The sequence below is a fragment of the Lactuca serriola genome, chromosome 2, assembly GCF_051521515.1.
Source record: "Lactuca serriola cultivar US96UC23 chromosome 2, Lser_US96UC23_V15, whole genome shotgun sequence".
NCBI lineage: Eukaryota > Viridiplantae > Streptophyta > Magnoliopsida > Asterales > Asteraceae > Lactuca > Lactuca serriola.
The window spans coordinates 19,142,501-19,168,609 of record NC_136409.1 but is presented as its reverse complement, the minus strand read 5'-3'; the positions used below and the strand labels follow the sequence as shown (position 1 = coordinate 19,168,609).

At 36.0% G+C, this 26,109-nt stretch overlaps 1 protein-coding gene across 1 annotated transcript; it reads left to right on the top strand.

The window, feature by feature from the left end:
• Positions 1–1,853: 1,853 nt before the first annotated feature.
• On the top strand, positions 1,854–6,227 carry LOC145086030 (mechanosensitive ion channel protein 8-like). The gene is made up of 4 exons (XM_079023737.1): positions 1,854–3,674; positions 3,765–4,182; positions 4,279–4,481; positions 5,585–6,227. Exons 1-4 carry the CDS (start codon positions 1,987–1,989, stop codon positions 5,871–5,873), a joined length of 2,598 nt encoding a protein of 865 aa, XP_078879863.1. The 5' UTR covers positions 1,854–1,986; the 3' UTR covers positions 5,874–6,227.
• Positions 6,228–26,109: the final 19,882 nt, after the last annotated feature.

Sequence of the window (26,109 nt, the reverse complement as noted above, 5' to 3'; positions counted from 1 at the left end):
AAAGTTTGGTAAAAGAATCCTCTTTCGTTCCCCTTAACGACAACAATGCATATTGCTTCGCACGCCATGCTTGATGGTATGAGATATTGATATTCAATTGAGCATTCATATCATTAACAATTTCTTTTCCCCGATAAACTCTACTATAGTCTTCAGCCAAAACATCAGCAACATATTCACCCAAAACATATTTGTTTTCTTGTCGATGATTAGGTTGCAACAATGTTGAAGAACATGTGTGTACATCAACAAATTTATTCACTTGGAAAAGTCCATCATAATTTTTAATTGCTTTTGCTCTTAGTAACCAAGAACAATTTTTCGAAACACACATAGCTTCATACCTTGATTTGGTGGATCTACTTGTCCTCGTCTGGAAACCTTCTCGAAGACATTTTTTACCAATACACCGCTTTAAAAGTTCTTTGTTCTTAAATATACTCTCACATTGAATCTTTTGAAGATTCATGTCTACCATCTGTGTTGGGATATCTTCACTAATATCAACTAGGCATGCTGGTACAGGGGACATACCGTGAAAAAGGTTATCGGGAAACTTAGCTTTAACTTTATCACCCAACTCATCTCTATCGGAATTGCTTTGTAGCTCGGTTATATCTAAACATACATCACCAACATTAACATAATGCCCGTAAACATGATTTTTTTCATTTTTTTGACTTGAATTTTTTTTTCTTTTTACTTTTATCTACCACACACCTATTCATAACTTTAACTTCTTGTTCGACAACATCATTACAACGACCACCCACATGATTAAGATATGTACCAACATCATCATCACCAACAGGCTTGTAATTCTCAGGATCCACATAGTAAATAGGTGAATAACTAACATTAACATTTTTAGCAACACTGTGAAACTGAGGTACACTAGGAGTATTGAAAGTACCTATCGGATCGTTGCTCCCTTTATAACTACATAAATTACCAACAAGCTGGTTTCCAATTTCACCACCCCCATTAACCTCCTCAACTTCATCAACCACCACAAACACTTTCACAGCCCTTCCTCCACTACATTTGATTACGTTTATCAACATTCTAACATCCATGTCTTCAACTATAGCTATATAATAATTTAATTCAGGATGGTGGAAACGAAGACTAATTCTATATTTGTCTAACAAACCAATTTTGCTTCTTACCAAAGATACAAATTCAGTATAACTAATATACTCAGAAAATATCAAAGCAAGTTCAGAAATACCTCCCTGTGGACATATGTATTCCAGATTAGTTCCATTAACTTGCCATCTCCCACCGGTTACAAGACAAACCAAATATTCAATCATTTTTTGAGCAAATTTTAGAGAAAGTTCCTAAACAAATAACAACCAAAATGATAATTTTCTACAAAACTTTTTATATAGCAACATGATTTCGTAGTCAAACCAATTCATTTCATAGTCAAACTAAAAAAAAACGAAAAAACAAAAAAAACCACAAATTCGCAGATAGAATGAATTAAAAGCACCTGCGAATGTACAAGCACCTAAAGCACATCTGTGCTTTAGGTGCTTGTACATACGCAGATGAAATGGTCATTTCGTAGATGGGACATTTCCATCTGCGAAATTGTAGGTTATTTTTATAACTTCAATTTTTTTTAGCTATTTTTGTAATGTAATTAATATAAATGACTATTTTTGTCATTTTCTAACAAATATATTAGTAAGTACATTTATTAATAAGTTTCGTTTTCCTAGAAAGTTGACACAAAATACAAAGGTTTAGACTTTAGAGTTTATACTTTAGAAGATGGGGACTTCTGGGAGTTTATTGAGGGTGTATAGTGGAAACAGACATAAAGCTGAGGGCTTTTCTCCCTCATAAGAAAACGGTGCTTCATATTTAAAATAGCTGTTCCTCCCATGATTCACCACCTGCTTTGTCTACTGTCGCTAAAGAATAATAATTTAATCTGAATCGTTTGGTTATATTCTTTGAACTCAATTGAGTTTTATGGACAAATTCAGAAATTCTTTCAACAACAGATCACAAAAAAACGACCCAGAGATCGAGCCTGAAGAAAAGCAAATCCTGCTTCACGAAAACCATTCCACCATTGATCAACTTCCATCAGTTAGTGCTGTTACAACTATGTCTTCGTCTCCGCCGCTTCCGGATTCCGGTGAGCGCCAGAGAGACACGAGAAAGATTACAAACGGCAATGTCGCTGGTAGTAAAGAAGCAGAGCTAGCAGCATACAAGCTCAACACTGTTATCGACCAGCAAAACCCTAACACGGTTTGGCGAGATTTGAGTTACGATTTCTCGAACGACGGTAATAAATTTGATTTCTTAACATCTGACTCGCCGTCGCCGCAACAGTCACCGGCGTTATCGAGAATAGCCGAGAGCCCAAATAACTACGGTATGCTGACGCCCAAGGAAGTTAGGGTTTCGTTTCATGATGAGGTGATTGAGCCGCAGTCGTTACGGCAGAGGTCCATTGGTAGTGGCCGCGGTGGTGGTGGAGAAGAAGTAGTGATGTGCTCCGGGAATGCTTCGTTTAAGAGGAAACCGAGCCTGATGAGGACGAAAACGAAGTCTAGGCTAATGGATCCACCTGAGACAGATCAGAGGTCTGGTAAGCTATCGAAATCTGGATATTTAATGAAAGGTGGCAGTGAAATCGATGAAGATGATCCATTTTTGGACGATGATCTACCCGATGAGTATAAGCAATTAAGGTATAGTAAATGGACTTTACTTCAGCTATTCAGTTTAATCACCATTCTTGCTGCTTTAATTTGTTCCCTCACAATTCCTTTTTTCAAAAACAAGGAGATCTTTGATCTTGTATTGTGGAAATGGGGGGTTATGATTTTAGTTTTGATCAGTGGAAGATTGCTTTCAGGGTGTGGGATTAGGGTTCTTGTAATCTTAATAGAAAGAAACTTCTTACTTCGAAAAAAAGTTTTATATTTCGTGTATGGATTACGAAAAGCTGTTCAAAATTGCGTTTGGTTAACTTTAGTTTTAATCGCATGGCAACTTATATTCGATCAGAAAGTAGAACGAATGACAGATGGGAAGGTTTTACACTATGTGACAAAGATTTGGATATGTCTTTTGGTGGGGACAATCGTTTGGCTATTGAAAACTTTGGTAGTCAAAGTTCTTGCATCCTCTTTCCATGTGAGCACATTTTTTGATCGGATCCAAGAATCTTTATTCAATCAATATGTAATCGAAACCCTTTCGGGCCCACCATTGATTGAGATCCAACAAGAACGCGAAGAGGAAGATCGGATGATCTCAGAGGTCCAAAAACTTCAAAACGCTGGTGCCACTTTGCCACCCGATCTTAAGGCGAATATGTTCAAGAAAAGTGGGAGGTTTATAGGAACTCCAAGAACTCCCATGGCGGGAAAAAGTGGTAAATTTTCCGAAGTCAACACGCCTAAGAACGTTGAAGAGGGGATCACAATCGATCACTTACATAGGCTAAATCAAAAGAATATATCGGCTTGGAATATGAAAAGATTAATGAATATTGTTAGAACAGGAGTGTTGTCTACTTTAGATGAACAACTTGAGGGATCAAGAGGTGATGAAGACGAGTCTGCAGTGCAGATCACAAACGAAAAACAAGCCAAAATTGCAGCCAAGAAAATATTCTGTAATGTCGCTAAGCGAGGCTCCAAGTAAATTCTTAATCCTATTTACTTGAATGCTAAAGTACTCGATCATATTTTGATTCTTTTCGCCTTATCTTGTTCTTTTTACTTTTACAGACGTATTTATCTAGTGGATTTGATGCGATTTCTGAGAGAAGATGAAGCGCTAAAGGCAATAAGACTATTTGATAGCGAAAGTGAAACCAAAGGAATCAGCAAGGCACTTCTCAAGAATTGGGTGGTTAATGTATTCAGAGAACGAAGAGCTCTTGCATTGTCTCTGAATGACACAAAGACAGCTGTAAACAAACTCCATCAAATGTTCAATATTGCTGTTGCTATCATAATAATCGTGATCTGGGTTCTTATACTCAAAGTTGCCACCACACATTTCTTTATATTCCTAAGTTCACAACTCCTTTTAGTTGTGTTTGTGTTTGGTAACACATGCAAGACGACATTCGAAGCCATTATTTTCTTGTTCGTAATGCATCCGTTTGATGTCGGTGATCGTTGCGAGGTCGACAGTGTTCAGGTAAACATAAGAAATAACAACGTACTTTCATTTATAATCTTATTTTGAAAAATATTTCTACAATTGGATTGTAAATTTTAATGTTGCGGATTGCAGATGATAGTTGAGGAAATGAATATATTGACTACGGTTTTTTTGAGGTTTGATAACCAGAAAATTATATATCCGAACAGTGTCTTGGCTACAAAACCGATTGCGAATTACTATCGTAGTCCAGATATGCAGGATGCTGTTGAGTTCTGTATACATGTATCAACCCCTAGTGAAAAGATTGGTCTCATGAAGGAGAGGATTTTAAGGTACATGTTATCCTTTTTTTTTTTGCAATTTGCTTTTATTTGTTTTTAGGTTAAATGCAAGAAATAGCAACGTACTTCCATTAGTTTGTTTATTATAACATTCTACTTTCATTTAAACTTATTACATGCCTTCATTGAATAATAATCTACCCAATTATAGTAAATCTTATTCATATCCGGAATGAAAACTAACCAAGGTCCATACATATAATAAAAAGGCAATAATAGATAATAAAAAAAATCTGAAATTCTGAGTTTTTTCAGAAAAAGTGGGTGCCAAGAATACACTATATAATACACGATAAATTGAAAGTACATTGCTAGTTTTTGCATTTAGCCGTTTTTTCCTATCATTTTCCCATGTTTATTGTAATTTTCTCAAATTATATTATACTGTATTTTAAATACAAAGTTCTTATGAACAGTAATGTTGTTCACTTTTGGAGTTTTGCCACAAAGATTTTAGATTTTGTCCCTGAAATTTTTTTATTTACAGAAAAAGTCCCTGTAAAGCTTCCTTTTTTTACAAAAACAATCCATATGTCTAAGATTTTTGTATGTTGTCAGGTTTAGTCCCTGTGTAGAAAATAAATTCCAAAAATTGTCCCTGTAATTTACCAAAAATGTCATTGTGTATTTTTTTTACAGAAACAGTCCATTCATTTAAAAAAAATACAAAAATTGTCCCCGTAATTTACAGAAAATAACGTTGTGTATTTTTTTATACAAATGGTCCATATGTTTTAAAAAATTACAAAGATAGTCCCTACCTAATAGAAAATTTGCAGTTTTGGTCCCTATACATTCTTACGTAGGCAAGTTTGGTCCCCCCAAACAGTTCACACAAAACGATTAAACAATTAATAATAGTACTTTCCTTTTGTGTGACTAGAACATAGTAAACAAAACCTCGTCTAGTACTTTTTAAACATCATTCTGTCTGGACAACACGTCCAAATTTATCCATGTTATATCTTGTAAATTCCAATTATACCCCGATTGTGAATATCCCTCCTCATATCGCTTCATTTTTCCACATTAACAAAAAGCATTTGACATAATTATAAATCATAATCATCAATAACAATTTGTTGTGATTGCAGCTACATTGAGAACAAAAGCGATCATTGGTATCCGGCACCTATAATATGCTTGAGGGACATAGAGGACATGAACCGGTTAAAAATATCGATATGGCCATCACATCGTATGAACTTCCAAGACATGGGTGAAAGATGGCAACGAAGAGCTCTTTTAGTTGAGGAAATGATTAAAGTCTTCAGAGACCTCGATATCGAATACCGCAAGTTGCCTGTTGATATGAATGTTCGTAACATGCCGACTGTGACCTCAAATCGGCTTCCATCCACATGGACTACTTTGGCAAACTGAGATATCTCAAGTGACGTAATTTCACTTTTTTGGTTACATGGTGCGATAAATGATGTATATACGGATACCATAAAGATTTCTTGGAGGCCTTTTTAATGATTTTATTTTGTAATGTTTTGTTTTTGTTATATTTGATATCAAGTGAAAATGAAAAAGTAGAGAAAGTAGAATGGTAAAATGAGGAAGAAAGGGTGATGGAATGGAATGGAGTGTGATGTTTTGTTTTGTTTTTTCTGGGTATTGTTTTTATTATGTGGAAATATGAAAATGAAACCTATGGAATGGTGAGATGGTGTTGTAAAGGTGTTTGCGGAGATTATAAAGAGTCTTTAGTAAAATGTTTTTTCTAATAAAGGATCAATCACTTGAAAAATTCACAATTCTTTGTTGCGTACTATACATAAGCCATATAAATCACTGAAATTACAACATTAGCTTTCAAGCTCAAACAATTTTAAGTTTTTACCTGAAAATTAGGCCATCAATAATACTCTCCACCTAGGTTCATCTAAGTTGAAGATATCCATCTTGCTTGAGCTCTACAACTACAAAGTATAATTTCGCTTCCAAGGTTTTCTTGATTCCTAAATCTTGAGCTTGAAACTGATAAAGAGCTAATGTTAAAGACAATGGTTGATCGATCGGTGTAAAAAGAAAGGAAATCGAGTTCATACACTAATTTTTGCGTATCTGGGCATAAATTTGACATATAGATGTCGCTTTAATAAATTTTGTCCATCTAAGTTTGTAACAATCCACTAACCGATTTTATCAGGTCAATCACTGCCTTTCTACAAATTTTTATAACTATGAATTTTTTTTTAAATTTTTTCTAAAAATATGAATGAGTTTTCTAAATAAAAATAACGTAATGAATTATAGGTAAATAGTTTAAAATGTAAAGGCTTTTCTGATTATTGAAAAATTCCTTTAAGTTAGAGGAGATGGAGCACATATCCAAGGTTAGAGTTAAATGCGGCAAAGAAATAGATGAAAGAGGGCAAAATAGTCAATTTGTTTGAACTTTGTAAGTTTTGAAGGGATATTAACACAAATGGTCACAATTTAAATTAATATTAATGAAAATAACTTACTATTTTGAAAATTTGAAAAATAATCTATTTATTTGTAACCAGGACGGATCAAAAGTTTACATGTTACCAGTGGTTGCATGAGTATCCCCAACTTAAAAGCTGTCTAGAATGTGGTATCTACCAGACTACCACCTCCCAGAACAACATTTTGGAGGCTCTAATTGAAACATCTCAAAAATGTGGTCTAAAAATTTCGTTTTAATTTAATAATAGAAACCATAATCATCACACGTCATAGAAAAATCATAAACAATGTATCTCAGAATCTCATAAAAACGTCAACATATCACAATCTCCAACAAACTATCAGAGTAGACTCCCAGGCTAAGAAAGACTGTGGTGTGTGCCATGCCATCAACTCGAGCTATTCCCTTTGCTAGCTAAAGTACCTGAAACCAAAACTGAAACGGTAAGCACGAGGCTTAGTGAGCTCCCCCAAACTACCACATACCATACTAAGCACATATGACAATTACTGGGCCCCGCCCGCTGCATCGGGCCCCGCCCTGCATCTGACAGAAGTCCGGAATGACTTGGGCCCCGCCCACTGCATCGGGCCCCGCCCAACATCGGACCGAAGTCCAGAATAACTTGGGCCCCGCCCATTGCATCGGACCGGAGTCCGGAACACATAACACATAACATAAACATGCATGAATCAAAAAGACATCAAGCACACAAAACTACTTCTCTGGACTACCCCGACATCGGATCGGAGTCCGGAATAAATTGAACATATAAACTGCATCGGGCTAACCCCGGTATACTGTAACTACATAAACGGGCCGACGTTGGTGCATTAGACCCATTCATACTGGAGGAAAACTCATCTCGTGTGACTGATTGTTGAAACTCTGGGTAAGGAATCACTGGCTGCTGCTCCGGCGACTCTCCGGCTATAAATTTCCATAAAGGTACTTAGTCAAAAACTGATAACTACTCTTAGGGTAAAATGACCATTTTACCCCTGGCTAAAGTCAACATCCTGGTCGAAGTCAACACCCAGTTGACCTGACTCACCAAGTTGGTTCACCAACTGGTCGAGTCCCTATTCTTTCATCTGTTCTCAACCCCGACTCTACTCGTCGAGTCTAGCAAGAACTCGACAAGTTCTCCTTCAAACATAACATCGGGACTATCTTCATCTGGCTCATCGAGTTCATCCTTGAACTCGTCGATTTCATCTTCATCATATGAGTGTGACTAGTCTGTGACTTGCCGAGTTGTATGAAAAACTCGTCAAGTCCGTCTTCATGGGTTGGGAGATTGCCTTGGACTCGCCGAGTGTGTTCATCCACTCGACTCCCATGGTTTCCAGGTCCATAACTACGTCTATTTTGTTGAGCCCCCCTTCTAGACTCATCTAGATCCTTTATAGACTCAACTAGATCCCTTCGAATTAGAAAGGTTGGGGAACCAAACCCCCCCGACTCGTCGAGTTCCATGAACGACTCGTCGAGTCAACTAACGTCCATGCCCATAACTCGATCTCTGTTGTGCCAATCTCATCCAAAGGGTAGATCCGGGCTCCTAAGGTCGATATAACACGTAAAGTCATGAACTTTACGTTAATGCATGGGAATTTTAAGTTCAAAAGACCAAACATAGGGTTTATTACATGCATGGGGTTCTCATGGCCATAAAGTTGGCACCTTTATGCCATGAGAACCCTCCTAGGTTCCAGATCTGAAGCATTTACCCTATATTACACTTTACAATCCGAAATGGCTTGGAAATGCCCCCAAAGATGCCAAGATTCAAGCCCCAAAATAGATCTAACAAATAAGGAGTCAAGGTAGGAGCTCTTTACCTCAAATAACTGGAAGTGCAACCACAACTCTGGATCCACTGGCTTGCTTCTTGATTCACCAAGCTTTCCCTTCCATCTATTAACTTCAAATCACAAGGAAAGACACAAATTGCTCAATAATGCTAACAATTGATTAGGGTTTCGAGGACAAAGCTTGAAGGTGATGGAGGCTGGGGTGGAAGCCTCATAAGATGTTTAAATAGGGTGCAAACCCTCCAATTTAGGGTTTCACTCAGACAGCTCCTACTTGCCGAGTCGGTCTTCCGACTCGTCGAGTAGGTCACTTAGTCCCCCGACCCGGAGTCGATCCTACTCGACGAGTTCGGCCTCCAACTCGCCGAGTCCATCAGTAAAATATGAAGTTTATCTTGAATTTAAATGCGTACCTGATACCGGGTGTTACACTAATATAGAATGGAAATGGACTCCGATGGTGAAGATATTATATGGTGTTGCGAGTATGTTTTTAATTTCTTATTGTTTTATTTCAGACTAAACTACACAAACGGCCCCTGTGCTTAGACGAACCATTTAGAGAAGATTGATGTTGAAAAATGATGAGTTGATTATGAATTTGCAAGTTTACACGCTTTCTTCAGTTCTCACAATAACTCGGCCATATATATATATATATATATATATATATATATATATATATATATATATATATATATATATATATTCTTAGGTTATTTTGTTTTTATTAACTATTATGTGTCAGAATACATAGATCTGGACCACCGGATGAATAAAATCAACAATCATGATATGAGGGTCTACGATATTACAATATGGTAGCATGTATCATATAATCATATAAATTTTAGCAAAAGAGTATTTTGGCCAATTAACCTATTTTAAAAAAGGAAATTTTCGGAATGCCCTTATTTTTAAAAATCTGAATTTTTTAAATTAATTCTAACTAAATTTTAATATTATTTTTAATAGTCACCAATTTTATTCTGTCAAAATGCCAAAAAGTCCACAATAAACTAGTAGATATATTTGCAGTTTTATTCTTGAAGAATATGGTTTCATTCAAGATACTTTTTATATTAAACATGCTTAAAGAATTATACAACATATTATCAAAAATAAATTTTCTAAGGAATACAGATTTTATTCTTTAAGAATCACTATATACATTCATCCGTAAAGAATAAGACTATAAACAATTATTACATTTATTCTAAAAAAGTTATGACAAATAATGGTTTAAGGATTACATTTATTCTTAAAGATTAAAACTTAAAATGGTTAAAAAGGAAAAAAAAAACATCAAAATCCAACAAAAACACTAATCCATTTCGAAAGAATATTTTTGTTAAGAAACAATTTATAAATTCAGACAGAATACATTCTGGTAGAATGCACTATTATTCTCTATGTTTCCTTCATTTTCCACATTAATGACAACCTTTTCAAAACCTAAATTCACAAAGAAAACATAATCAACTTTCAGATATTAAAAATTTTCGTACATTAAATAGAATAAAACAATAAATTCTGATAGAATGTGATATACATTCAAAAAGAATATAACTATAATTTCTACAAACCAACATCAACAATCATCCCTAAACTTGAAATGTAATTTATTCTGAAAAAAATGTAATGTTTCATTATTTAGGATGTCATTCTATAAGAATCGAGACTAATAACAAGAATGGATACCAATTATTTTCTGACAGAATTGGTTACGAGATTCCATTATGTGGTGTGTTTGGTAATTCACTGCTTAAGTTGACTTGGAATTCAAGATTCTATTTTGACAAAATTAGAATTCAATATTCCATTCTAGCAGAATGTTGTAAGGTACATATGTACCCTATTTTGCTTTGATATGTATCGTTGTTTCAATGATCTAAACATAAAGAATGACCAACATTAAGAGGCATTAAAAAAACATAACAATCTAAAAAGAAAAAGGACTATGAAATTGAAATAGCAGAACTTCTTCAACCATATACAACTTGATTAGATATGAAATTGACATAGCAGGAACTTCTTCAACCATATCTGACTTGATCAGATAAATTCAAACAGAATTCCAGCCACATGGTAAGCTTTCCTAATTAGGCCTTGATAATCAAAACTACAGGAACAACAACATAATAAAAAAAAAATATAAAGTCTTCACATTCTTAATTTCCTAGTTCATTATTCACATTTTAATAACCAGTTAACAACAAACACCCCTTGTGGATTATTGATCATCTAAGTTGGTTTTACAAATTACCTATAAGATGCACATCCAAACATCTCCTATATAATTTTTCTCATCTAAGTTGTATGTCCATTTAAGAATATTAATATGTTACACTGATATGCAAATAAATAAATAAATAAATAAATAAATAAATAAAAAACAAGAAAAGAAAAGAAATAAAAGAAAAGAACATCCATGAATGGGGTTTTTATGTGTCTAACAAAGCAAAGCCAAAATCATAAAACACTTTATTTTCATTGTTGGTTGGGTCAAACAATTCATCAAACACTTGGCGTGCGAAAGTAAAAGTGAGAACATAACTAATGAATAAACCACTGATTTCGTAAAATGTTGCCTCATAAAGTACAGTTAAAGCAAGAAAGAAAAAACATTTATACATTTTTTATGTTTCTTGTCGAATCAAATGATTTTTTTTTTTCAAATGTGCGATTCTTACCTTCATTCAATTGCTTTTACAGTGCGACTTTTATTGCAACTTTTAATAATACGTGTTCTCATAGCAGAGAGAGTTGATGATGTAGATGATGGTGGCGGTCGTAGAGAAACATCAAGAAGATAAATTAAGCATCTCCTTGCTTCTTGATTTTCGAAATAGGGTTCGACTATGTGGGAAGGGGGAAATCCTTGCAGACGTGATCGGTTCATGGAGTATGGTTTTTGAGATGTAGAATGACATGATTGAAGGAGAATTGGTCAAATATCTTAGGAATATCCATATAAGCAAGTGCATAGATTACTATTATTCCCTTTTATGATTTATTAATGATTTTATTTTTTCTTAATTCTGATTGGTTCTTAGGTGCACACAATAGCTGTTGGAAACATTTGAACCTAGCTCATTCTCTCTTTCTCTCTCTCTCTCTCTCTCTCTCTCTCTATATATATATATATATATATATATATATATATATATATATATATATACATATAGGGGAGGGTTAATGCGAAAATGCAAATAATTTGCGAAAACACGAAAACAAGAAAAACCAATGATATTGTGTCACATCAACATTATATTTTGGAAAATAATTCATCCAAACTTTGAAATACATGATGATAATCAATGATAGCTGAGAAATTATTTCATATTAGCAAATTATGATTTTTTTTTTTAACATTTTTATTATGAAAACATGAATTTAAAAATGATTAAGGAAGTGATTTTTTTTTTATTAAAACCGTCTTTAAATTTATATTACCATAACACCATCCCATATAAACTTACTATCTTTTATTTGTTTCTAATAAATTATTTTTTTTATAGTACATGTGTTTGATTTTCATAAGATAAAATCTGTTTTCGTGTTTTCGCAACATATTTATATTTTCACATGAACCTACTTCTATATATATAAAGGTAGGTAGGTTCAAATTTTTCTCACATCTATTGTATGCTAGAATGCACCAATAAGAATTTAGTAAAAAATAAATTACTATTTAATCAAATAAAGATAGATATTAAATGCTTTTCATAATTATATGTATATTGTGACATCCCCATTTTCACGGTCAGAAAAGACCGATTTTGTTTATGCTTTGTTTAAAAATCAGAGTAATATTTTAAATAAAAGTGTTGCGGAATTTGTCCCAAAACAAAATATGATAAAGATTTATCAAAAGCATTTCCGTAGAAATGTATTTCATTTAAAAATACTCGGGATGTCATGTTCGATACATATCATAAGCATAAACAATACATCATAGGCCTTACTACATTATTTCGTATTTACGGGCCTAAAATCCATTAATCTCTCATCCCAAGACATCACTTCTATGCTCATGCGTCACTACCTGTAATACAAGAAACTGAGTGGGTCAGGCTTGGGGAGCCTGGTGAGCACATAGGGTTTTCAACCCACAATAAATAAGTTATTAGCTTTATCAAACCAAACAAACCCGATTACCCATTCCCGTTATCCTCACTTTACGTCCCTAAAACATCTAACACAAGGGACCTAGTCTAAGGACTTTCATCGGGATGGACACTACTGCTAAGGGGATTCCTCAGCAATAAATGTCCTTAAGGCAACCATGTGGGGGATGGAGTACATCTGGTGAGCACACAGTTCAAATAAACACACACAGGTTGCGAGCCTGCTAGTGTTCCACTGGACTGTCTAGAATAGTCCGTGGTCGTCATCTATACTCCGCTAGATGATTGGATCATCAATAACATCTATAACAAGGCCTCTCATTATTTTATTTTGTCACACAACAACTATTACATCTACCCATGTTTTACCCAACACATTTTGTAGATATAAAATACATATACAGTTTAAATCATTGAAAACATGTATAAAACGTTCATCCAGCATAGATAGCAAGTATTCAGATAATATGCACACATAGCACGTAATTTATATAAAATACTTCATATCTATGTGTAAGCTGAAAGTAACTATGTACTCACTTGAAAAGGTGGTGAATTCGAACTCGGACAGCGCTTCGCTTCTTAAAAATAATTTCCTTCGACGAAACCTAGTATTATTACCACTAGAGTTTAGTCTATTACTTGCCGAGACTAATTAATAGTCTAGCTATTATTACTATTATATAAGCGTCAAATAATACTTATATAGCCCATAATAATAGCCCAAATACTTATTATAAGTTCCTAATAACGTTACTATAATTAAATAAACGATATATTAAAAATAGCGTAAACGTAGCTCACTTACAGCGGGTTTTATAAAAAACCGGGCTTTGCTTGGAGCAGCATTCCCGAGCTGAAAAGCTCTTCTTCTTGGAGCCTTCGAGCACTCCGGGGCTTCCGCCTCGTGCTAGGGAGGTTCCCTAGGCTTTTCGGGGGGTTTCAGGGCTAGAGAGAGGTTCTAGAGAGAGAGAGAGAGAGAGAGCAAAGAGAAGAAAGAATGAAAAAGTGTGAAGAAAATGAGGGTGGGAGAGGTTCTATTTATAAGGTGAAAATTGGCTGAACTTGGTGCCACATGTCACAATCTAGTGGCATGACTTGGGGAGAAAGCAATGGCCAAGATTGTGCCACATCACCTATTTTCGCACAGCACACTTCCGACTTTTAAAATTCGTAACTTTCACATACGACCTCCGTTTTTGACATTCTTTATATCCACACGTAGGTAAAAATAATATCTAAAACTTTCATTTTTACTCCATCGGATAGTTCTCGACCGATCTTAAATTTAACAGTACAAGGAGATTATACTGTTAAACGTCCGCGTAAAATTCATAACTTCTACATACGGACTCTGTTTTCTTCTGTCTTTTTACCGTTGGGTTCCTACTAATGAGATCTTCAACTCTCATTTAGGTCGCATAAGTCAAAAACCGCTCAAACTAAAATTCGAGTTTCGGGTCGTGCACTGTTAAGCCGAATCTTAGAAAAATTATAACTTCCTCATATGAAGTTGGATTTGGGCGTTCTTTTTATGGATGTTCTCGATTTAACATATACTGCAACTTTAGTTTAGATCACTAAGGCTAAAAAGTCCTCCATCGTAAATTCACTATTTACGTCTCCCGGTGCCGTGTCGGTTTTGCCGTAAAACTTCAACGGGTCATAACTTCTTCGTTATAACTCGGATTTCGACGCTCTTTATATGTACGAAAACCTTGTAACATATACTAAAACTTGGTTGAGATTATTTATTCTTAATAATCTTTTTCGAAAAGTCATTTTCGACCCTTATTGCCTCTAAATTGACTAGCCCGGATCTACGGGCGTTACAATTATCTCCCCCTTAGGATGATTACGTCCCAGAATCATCAACGGAATAGGATTGTATAATGACTCCATAAGTTATCTCTTCATCCTAGGTAATAACTGTAACTTCTATGTTGCTTCGAATGAGTATCTAACTCTTGGACTACTTGACTGCAGGCGGTGCTTGGTCTTGCACCTGCTCGTTAGACTTTCAATCATGACCTTCGTGTCACAACCTCATTCTTTATCAGAGACTCCTTGTTCTTCTTAACAAACTTAGGATAAGTTAATTTGTTTACTACAATTGACCGATGTGTCATATTCTAATGACCTATCATCGTATGTAGCAATGCTTAGACTCATGTCTCTTAGAGTCAAATTCCGGAATGGAATATGCCTTCCTTCATTGTCTAATGTGATATAATCACATTTTAACATGTAGCATTTCTAGCTACCAACTTCTTTAACAACGAGCATGATACTTCTATTGATCGCTTTGATTTCAATCGTTTGGTTTAAGTCAGACGCTACATCAAACTTGGTTCTCTGAACCACGTAACCTACTCATCATAGTCGGACTTAATGTGATATGACCACTAGGGTCGGGATAACAACAATCTTCTTAGTCATTACCAAAACAATGGTAACGACATACTTGAATAAAACAAAATCAATTACTAGTTTCTTGGTAACCTTGTGACTTTCCCTGATCCAAGTGTGAGTCCCGTGCTTCCGGTAGTATAGGCCTCTACTACCTTTCACACCTACTCATACTCATCCCAAGTATTGTCCCGTAGTTTTCCAAGTCACCATACAAGAAAATCACATAGAAACTTAACACATAAAATATCAAAACGAAGGTTTTATATTATTCCTTGAAACGATTACATGGGTGTTCAAGTTCACCCTAGATTATGCCTCTACTAGGCTACACCATATGACACTATCTACATGGCTTCTTCATAACTTGATCTCCATGTATCCATCCTCACTCCTGATTCCTTGCATCGTCAGCTGCTTCGTCTAGGATCATATGGAATGCTCTTGCCTTTGGTTTTGGCGGAATGTTTGGTCTTGCCGCCTCTCTCTTTTTTGGGATATACTTAGCAACATGCCCTTCTTCACGACATTCATAATACACCCTTTTGCTGGCGGTGCACTCGTTGGCGTAATGTCCGGTCTTCCCACACTTGTAGCAAGTCACTTCTTTGCTACATTTCCCAAAGTGATTCTTCTTGCACTTCTCGCACCATTTCACTTTGTTTCCTCCTCCGCTAAACTGCTTTGAACCAGACTTGATCTTCTTATTGGGCCTCGTAGACCCCTTAAACTTCCTCTTTTTGCCAACCTCAATCTTGTTGGTAGCTCTTCCCTTAATCATATCTTCCACAAACTTGGCAGCCCAGATAGCTGCCTCCAGAGTAGGTGCCTGACGCATTGGCACCGCGTACTCCCATGGAAGTCCCTTTGCGTACTTGTCGATTTTCGTCAGCTCATCCGGAACAAGGCGCAAGGCGAACTCCATCTTCTTTGTGAAGTTGCTGGTGTATTCATCAATTGACATGCTTCCTTTCTTCAAGGTCAGGAACTGGTTCTCTAGCTCGAGTAAGTTTTGAGCCGAGCAGTACTTTCGTTTAAATTGTACCAGAAAATCTGCCCATCCCAGTTGCAGGGGCTCATTGGGGATCAAAGTCTTCCCTAGGGTATTCCACCAGCGAACAGCGCCTCCTATGAATTGACGTACTGCAAACGTGGTTTATAGCTTGCCTTTGCAACCACATGTCATGAAGGCCAATTCCATCTCTAAGATCCAATCCATGACCCCGATCGGATCTTCCTTCCCAGTGAAAGTCGATGGCTTGCAAGTTAGAAAATCTTTGTACTTGCATCCATTCCTTTCGAATCCTTCATCATGATTGTTCCTCCTAATCACCGGGGGATCAGCTTGACCAACGGTCCTGCTGTCGTTCCCTTCCTCAGACTGCCCGTCATTCAGCTCGGGCTGTTCAATAGGCATCGTAATTTCCTCTCGAGCTTGTTGAAGTAAACGCCTTGTTTCCTCCATTTAACGATCCAACATCATCTGGATCAATGCTTGCACTCTGGCCATCGTGATTAGCTCGAGTGCAACTTCTACTACGACTGGTATTTGCTGTATCACTGGGGGCTGATCTCGGTTCCCATTTGCATTTACGTTTTCGCTACGGGTCCTTGCCATCTTGATCTATACACCGAATAAGGTGAATCTAGATCTTTATTTAGGATTGACGTTTAAATCATCCTTATCACTCCGAAACGTTTATATGCTATTTCTAATATCGTAGTTAAACGCTTAGAATCCTAAACACATAAGGTTTCCAGATCCGGTCGGCAACAGACCATAGATCCGAACAAATAATAGCATGTCAGACACAAAGCATTTAGCACATAAAAGCATTTTAGGCATAATTCCTAAAATAAGCTAGTGCTCACACCTCACAATAATCACTTAGCATTCTAAGTTTAAGTCTAGAAATCCTACAAATTCCTAGTTCGCTGATACTAATGCTTTGATACCAACTGTGACATCCCCATTTTCACGGTCAGAAAAGACCGATTTTGTTTATGCTTTGTTTAAAAATCAGAGTAATATTTTAAATAAAAGTGTTGCGGAATTTGTCCCAAAACAAAATATGATAGAGATTTATCAAAAGCATTTCCGTAGAAATGTATTTCATTTAAAAATACTCGGGATGTCATGTTCGATACATATCATAAGCATAAACAATACATCATAGGCCTTACTATATTATTCCGTATTTACGGGCCTAAAATCCATTAATCTCTGATCCCAAGACATCACATCTATGCTCATGCATCACTACCTGTAATACAAGAAACTGAGTGGGTCAGGCTTGGGAGCCTGGTGAGCACATAGGGTTTTCAACCCACAATAAAAAAGTTATTAGCTTTATCAAACCAAACAAACCCGATTACCCGTTCCCGTTATCCTCACTTTACGTCCCTAAAACATCTAACACAAGGGACCTAGAATAAGGACTATCATCGGGATGGACACTACAGCTAAGGGGATTCCTCAGCAATAAATGTCCTTAAGGCAACCATGTGGGGGATGGAGTACATATGGTGAGCACACAGTTCAAATAAACACACAGGTTGCGAGCATGCTAGTGTTCCACTGGATTGTCTAGAATAGTCCGTGGTCGACATCTATACTCCGCTAGATGACTAGATCATCAATAACATCTATAACGAGGCCTCTCATTATTTTATTTTGTCACACAACAACTATTACATCTACCCATGTTTTACCCAACACATTTTGTAGATATAAAATACATATACAATTTAAATCATTGAAAACATGTATAAAACGTTCATCCAACATAGATAGCAAGTATTCAGATAATATGCACACATAGCACGTAATTTATATAAAATACTTCATATCTATGTGTAAGCTGAAAGTAACTATGCACTCACTTGAAAAGGTGGTGAATTCGAACTCGGACAGCGCTTCGCTTCTTAAAAATAATTTCCTTCGACGAAACCTAGTATTATTACCACTAGAGTTTAGTCTATTACTTGCCGAGACTAATTAGTAGTCTAGCTATTATTACTATTATATAAGCGTCAAATAATACTTATATAGGCCATAATAATAGCCCAAGTACTTATTATAAGTTCCTAATAACGTTACTATAATTAAATAAACGATATATTAAAAATAGCGTAGGCGTAGCTCACTTACAACGGGTTTTATAAAAAACCGGGGTTTGCTTGGAGCAGCGTTCCCGAGCTGAAAAGCTCTTCTTCTCAGAGCCTTCAAGCACTCCGGGGCTTCCGCCTCGTGCTAGGGAGGTTCCCTAGGCTTTTCGGGGGGTTTCGGGGCTAGAGAGAGGTTCTAGAGAGAGAGTAAAGAAAAGAAAGAATGAAAAAGTGTGAAGAAAATGAGGGTGGGAGAGGTTCTATTTATAAGGTGAAAATTGGCTGAACTTGGTGCCACATGTCACAATCTAGTGGCATGACTTGGGGAGAAAGCAATGGCCAAGATTGTGCCACATCACCTATTTTCGCACAGCACACTTCCGACTTTTAAAATTCGTAACTTTCACATACGACCTCCGTTTTTGACATTCTTTATATCCACACGTAGGTAAAAATAATATCTAAAACTTTCATTTTTACTCCATCGGATAGTTCTCGACCGATCTTAAATTTAACAGTACAAGGAGATTATACTGTTAAACGTCCGCGTAAAATTCATAACTTCTACATACGGACTCTGTTTTCTTCTGTCTTTTTACCGTTGGGTTCCTACTAATGAGATCTTCAACTCTCATTTAGGTCGCATAAGTCAAAAACCGCTCAAACTAAAATTCGAGTTTCGGGTCGTGCACTGTTAAGCCGAATCTTAGAAAAATTATAACTTCCTCATATGAAGTTGGATTTGGGCGTTCTTTTTATGGATGTTCTCGATTTAACATATACTGCAACTTTAGTTTAGATCACTAAGGCTAAAAAGTCCTCCATCGTAAATTCACTATTTACGTCTCCCGGTGCCGTGTCGGTTTTGCCGTAAAACTTCAACGGGTCATAACTTCTTCGTTATAACTCGGATTTCGACGCTCTTTATATGTACGAAAACCTTGTAACATATACTAAAACTTGGTTGAGATTATTTATTCTTAATAATCTTTTTCGAAAAGTCATTTTCGACCCTTATTGCCTCTAAATTGACTAGCCCGGATCTACGGGCGTTACAATTATCTCCCCCTTAGGATGATTACGTCCCAGAATCATCAACGGAATAGGATTGTATAATGACTCCATAAGTTATCTCTTCATCCTAGGTAATAACTGTAACTTCTATGTTGCTTCGAATGAGTATCTAACTCTTGGACTACTTGACTGCAGGCGGTGCTTGGTCTTGCACCTGCTCGTTAGACTTTCAATCATGACCTTCGTGTCACAACCTCATTCTTTATCAGAGACTCCTTGTTCTTCTTAACAAACTTAGGATAAGTTAATTTGTTTACTACAATTGACCGATGTGTCATATTCTAATGACCTATCATCGTATGTAGCAATGCTTAGACTCATGTCTCTTAGAGTCAAATTCCGGAATGGAATATGCCTTCCTTCATTGTCTAATGTGATATAATCACATTTTAACATGTAGCATTTCTAGCTACCAACTTCTTTAACAACGAGCATGATACTTCTATTGATCGCTTTGATTTCAATCGTTTGGTTTAAGTCAGACGCTACATCAAACTTGGTTCTCTGAACCACGTAACCTACTCATCATAGTCGGACTTAATGTGATATGACCACTAGGGTCGGGATAACAACAATCTTCTTAGTCATTACCAAAACAATGGTAACGACATACTTGAATAAAACAAAATCAATTACTAGTTTCTTGGTAACCTTGTGACTTTCCCTGATCCAAGTGTGAGTCCCGTGCTTCCGGTAGTATAGGCCTCTACTACCTTTCACACCTACTCATACTCATCCCAAGTATTGTCCCGTAGTTTTCCAAGTCACCATACAAGAAAATCACATAGAAACTTAACACATAAAATATCAAAACGAAGGTTTTATATTATTCCTTGAAACGATTACATGGGTGTTCAAGTTCACCCTAGATTATGCCTCTACTAGGCTACACCATATGACACTATCTACATGGCTTCTTCATAACTTGATCTCCATGTATCCATCCTCACTCCTGATTCCTTGCATCGTCAGCTGCTTCGTCTAGGATCATATGGAATGCTCTTGCCTTTGGTTTTGGCGGAATGTTTGGTCTTGCCGCCTCTCTCTTTTTTGGGATATACTTAGCAACATGCCCTTCTTCACGACATTCATAATACACCCTTTTGCTGGCGGTGCACTCGTTGGCGTAATGTCCGGTCTTCCCACACTTGTAGCAAGTCACTTCTTTGCTACATTTCCCAAAGTGATTCTTCTTGCACTTCTCGCACCATTTCACTTTGTTTCCTCCTCCGCTAAACTGCTTTGAACCAGACTTGATCTTCTTATTGGGCCTCGTAGACCCCTTAAACTTCCTCTTTTTGCCAACCTCAATCTTGTTGGTAGCTCTTCCCTTAATCATATCTTCCACAAACTTGGCAGCCCAGATAGCTGCCTCCAGAGTAGGTGCCTGACGCATTGGCACCGCGTACTCCCATGGAAGTCCCTTTGCGTACTTGTCGATTTTCGTCAGCTCATCCGGAACAAGGCGCAAGGCGAACTCCATCTTCTTTGTGAAGTTGCTGGTGTATTCATCAATTGACATGCTTCCTTTCTTCAAGGTCAGGAACTGGTTCTCTAGCTCGAGTAAGTTTTGAGCCGAGCAGTACTTTCGTTTAAATTGTACCAGAAAATCTGCCCATCCCAGTTGCAGGGGCTCATTGGGGATCAAAGTCTTCCCTAGGGTATTCCACCAGCGAACAGCGCCTCCTATGAATTGACGTACTGCAAACGTGGTTTATAGCTTGCCTTTGCAACCACATGTCATGAAGGCCAATTCCATCTCTGAGATCCAATCCATGACCCCGATCGGATCTTCCTTCCCAGTGAAAGTCGATGGCTTGCAAGTTAGAAAATCTTTGTACTTGCATCCATTCCTTTCGAATCCTTCATCATGATTGTTCCTCCTAATCACCGGGGGATCAGCTTGACCAACGGTCCTGCTGTCGTTCCCTTCCTCAGACTGCCCGTCATTCAGCTCGGGCTGTTCAATAGGCATCGTAATTTCCTCTCGAGCTTGTTGAAGTAAACGCCTTGTTTCCTCCATTTAACGATCCAACATCATCTGGATCAATGCTTGCACTCTGGCCATCGTGATTAGCTCGAGTGCAACTTCTACTACGACTGGTATTTGCTGTATCACTGGGGGCTGATCTCGGTTCCCATTTGCATTTACGTTTTCGCTACGGGTCCTTGCCATCTTGATCTATACACCGAATAAGGTGAATCTAGATCTTTATTTAGGATTGACGTTTAAATCATCCTTATCACTCCGAAACGTTTATATGCTATTTCTAATATCGTAGTTAAACGCTTAGAATCCTAAACACATAAGGTTTCCAGATCCGGTCGGCAACAGACCATAGATCCGAACAAATAATAGCATGTCAGACACAAAGCATTTAGCACATAAAAGCATTTTAGGCATAATTCCTAAAATAAGCTAGTGCTCACACCTCACAATAATCACTTAGCATTCTAAGTTTAAGTCTAGAAATCCTACAAATTCCTAGTTCGCTGATACTAATGCTTTGATACCAACTGTGACATCCCCATTTTCACGGTCAGAAAAGACCGATTTTGTTTATGCTTTGTTTAAAAATCAGAGTAATATTTTAAATAAAAGTGTTGCGGAATTTGTCCCAAAACAAAATATGATAGAGATTTATCAAAAGCATTTCCGTAGAAATGTATTTCATTTAAAAATACTCGGGATGTCATGTTCGATACATATCATAAGCATAAACAATACATCATAGGCCTTACTATATTATTCCGTATTTACGGGCCTAAAATCCATTAATCTCTGATCCCAAGACATCACATCTATGCTCATGCATCACTACCTGTAATACAAGAAACTGAGTGGGTCAGGCTTGGGAGCCTGGTGAGCACATAGGGTTTTCAACCCACAATAAAAAAGTTATTAGCTTTATCAAACCAAACAAACCCGATTACCCGTTCCCGTTATCCTCACTTTACGTCCCTAAAACATCTAACACAAGGGACCTAGAATAAGGACTATCATCGGGATGGACACTACAGCTAAGGGGATTCCTCAGCAATAAATGTCCTTAAGGCAACCATGTGGGGGATGGAGTACATATGGTGAGCACACAGTTCAAATAAACACACAGGTTGCGAGCATGCTAGTGTTCCACTGGATTGTCTAGAATAGTCCGTGGTCGACATCTATACTCCGCTAGATGACTAGATCATCAATAACATCTATAACGAGGCCTCTCATTATTTTATTTTGTCACACAACAACTATTACATCTACCCATGTTTTACCCAACACATTTTGTAGATATAAAATACATATACAATTTAAATCATTGAAAACATGTATAAAACGTTCATCCAGCATAGATAGCAAGTATTCAGATAATATGCACACATAGCACGTAATTTATATAAAATACTTCATATCTATGTGTAAGCTGAAAGTAACTATGCACTCACTTGAAAAGGTGGTGAATTCGAACTCGGACAGCGCTTCGCTTCTTAAAAATAATTTCCTTCGACGAAACCTAGTATTATTACCACTAGAGTTTAGTCTATTACTTGCCGAGACTAATTAGTAGTCTAGCTATTATTACTATTATATAAGCGTCAAATAATACTTATATAGCCCATAATAATAGCCCAAGTACTTATTATAAGTTCCTAATAACGTTACTATAATTAAATAAACGATATATTAAAAATAGCGTAGGCGTAGCTCACTTACAACGGGTTTTATAAAAAACCGGGGTTTGCTTGGAGCAGCGTTCCCGAGCTGAAAAGCTCTTCTTCTCAGAGCCTTCAAGCACTCCGGGGCTTCCGCCTCGTACTAGGGAGGTTCCCTAGGCTTTTCGGGGGGTTTCGGGGCTAGAGAGAGGTTCTAGAGAGAGAGTAAAGAAAAGAAAGAATGAAAAAGTGTGAAGAAAATGAGGGTGGGAGAGGTTCTATTTATAAGGTGAAAATTGGCTGAACTTGGTGCCACATGTCACAATCTAGTGGCATGACTTGGGGAGAAAGCAATGGCCAAGATTGTGCCACATCACCTATTTTCGCACAGCACACTTCCGACTTTTAAAATTCGTAACTTTCACATACGACCTCTGTTTTTGACATTCTTTATATCCACACGTAGGTAAAAATAATATCTAAAACTTTCATTTTTACTCCATCGGATAGTTCTCGACCGATCTTAAATTTAACAGTACAAGGAGATTATACTGTTAAACGTCCGCGTAAAATTCATAACTTCTACATACGGACTCTGTTTTCTTCTGTCTTTTTACCGTTGGGTTCCTACTAATGAGATCTTCAACTCTCATTTAGGTCGCATAAGTCAAAAACCGCTCAAACTAAAATTCGAGTTTCGGGTCGTGCACTGTTAAGCCGAATCTTAGAAAAATTATAACTTCCTCATATGAAGTTGGATTTGGGCGTTCTTTTTATGGATGTTCTCGATTTAACATATACTGCAACTTTAGTTTAGATCACTAAGGCTAAAAAGTCCTCCATCGTAAATTCACTATTTACGTCTCCCGGTGCCGTGTCGGTTTTGCCGTAAAACTTCAACGGGTCATAACTTCTTCGTTATAACTCGGATTTCGACGCTCTTTATATGTACGAAAACCTTGTAACATATACTAAAACTTGGTTGAGATTATTTATTCTTAATAATCTTTTGTCGAAAAGTCGTTTTCGACCCCTATTGCCTCTAAATTTACTAGCCCGGATCTACCGGCGTTATATATATTAAATGATATCCATACTTATAATTCTTTTTTATAGAAACTAATTAAATTCGTCATTAATGTCAACAGTAATATTCTTTCAGAATAAGCATGAGAGTGTATTCTAGCAGAATAAAGGTGTATTCTAGTAGAATACATCTCGTTCTTCATATTTAATGCAACTTTATTGTATTTTTAGTGAATGTGTCCTGAAATAAAACACGAACCTATACATAAAAACCTAGATGTGAATTCATTCTGAAAGAATGTTATTGCTGACATTAATGACAAATTTAATTAGTTTCTATAAAAAGTAAATTATAATTACAGATATCATTTAATATACATGAAATTAAGAAAATTATTTAATATCTGTGTTTATTTAATTAAATAATTATATAATTTTACTAAATTCATATTGGTTCATTTTAGCCCACAATAAATATAAGAAACAAATTAATCTATATATATATATATATATATATATATATATATATATATATATATATATATATATATATATATATATATATATATATATATATATATATATATAAAAGATCTTTTGCGAACCCATATTTTCTTGCAAACTCCGCAAACTTTTTCGTGAGATTTTTTTTTGAAAAATTTGCGAACCCATATTTTCTTGCAAACTCCGCAAACTTTTTCGTGATAATTTGTTTTGCAAAAAAAAGTGATTTAGGGCATTAAGTCGGTCATATAGAAGTGAATTTGCAAAAAAAATGTGGACATATGTAGGTTATTTTTGACGAAGAAATGTAATTCCGACGTTAATGCATATATGCACTTTTCATATGTGCATATTTTTTTTCGAGAGATTTTTTTGCAAAGGTATTTCTATATGACAGAGTTAATGCACTAAGTCAATTTTTTTGCAAAAAAAAAAAAATTCACACGGAAAAATTTGTGAAGTTCAAATGAAAATATGGGTTCAAAAAATATCCTAACCTATATATATATATATATATATATATATATATATATATATATATATATCAAGGTTGTGTATATATCAAAGTTGTGAATATCGTTCGGCAGTCGACTGACGATAATTGATTAATCAAAGTAGACAACGATTAATCGGGGCCCTAAATTATTAGTAAAATTATTAAAAAATTAATATATCTTAAAAAAAAAATAAGAATTTGAAAATTTAATATTTCGAAATTTTGAAAATTTGAGTATAATATTTAAAATTTTGAAAACTTAAAGAATTGAAAGTTTAAAATTTTGGTGTAATAAAAATTTTAATTTTTAAAATATTTTCCGCCTACGACCATCGAGGACCGCCAATGACTGCTAAGCCCAAGTTTGACCGGATTTGATCAATTTTTGCTAAGCACCCTAATCGTAATCGGTTTAAGGCCGCCAAACGATTAATCGGCCACCAAGGCCGATTTCTACAATACTGATATATGTATATATATATATATATATATATATATATATATATATATATATATATATATATATATATATATATATATATATAACACCCCAATTTTCAAATATCGATTAAATGAAAAATAATCGTTCCAACATCTCCCAAGATCAATTCTGAACTTACTTATAGACTAAACTACAGCGGAAGCAAAATAAAATAAAATAAAATCTTCAGTTGAACAACTTCGGGTGTTACGTCTTTGCGAAACTCCTTTGTCGTCTTGTTGATCTATCGTTCTCCGTAGCCTTCTTATTGTCACTTTTTAAATAGTTTCCTGGGTTGCGTACATTTAAAGTTTCTAAAAGGGTAAGCCTAGGGCCTAGTAAGTTCGTGTTGAACATACATGTCCATCACTTAAAAAAAACAAATATTTTTATCATATATGTTCATGAAATCATACAGCTAAACATATCACCTGATGACATAATTTAGGGAACGATTAATTATCCAGAGAAATAACCAAAGGT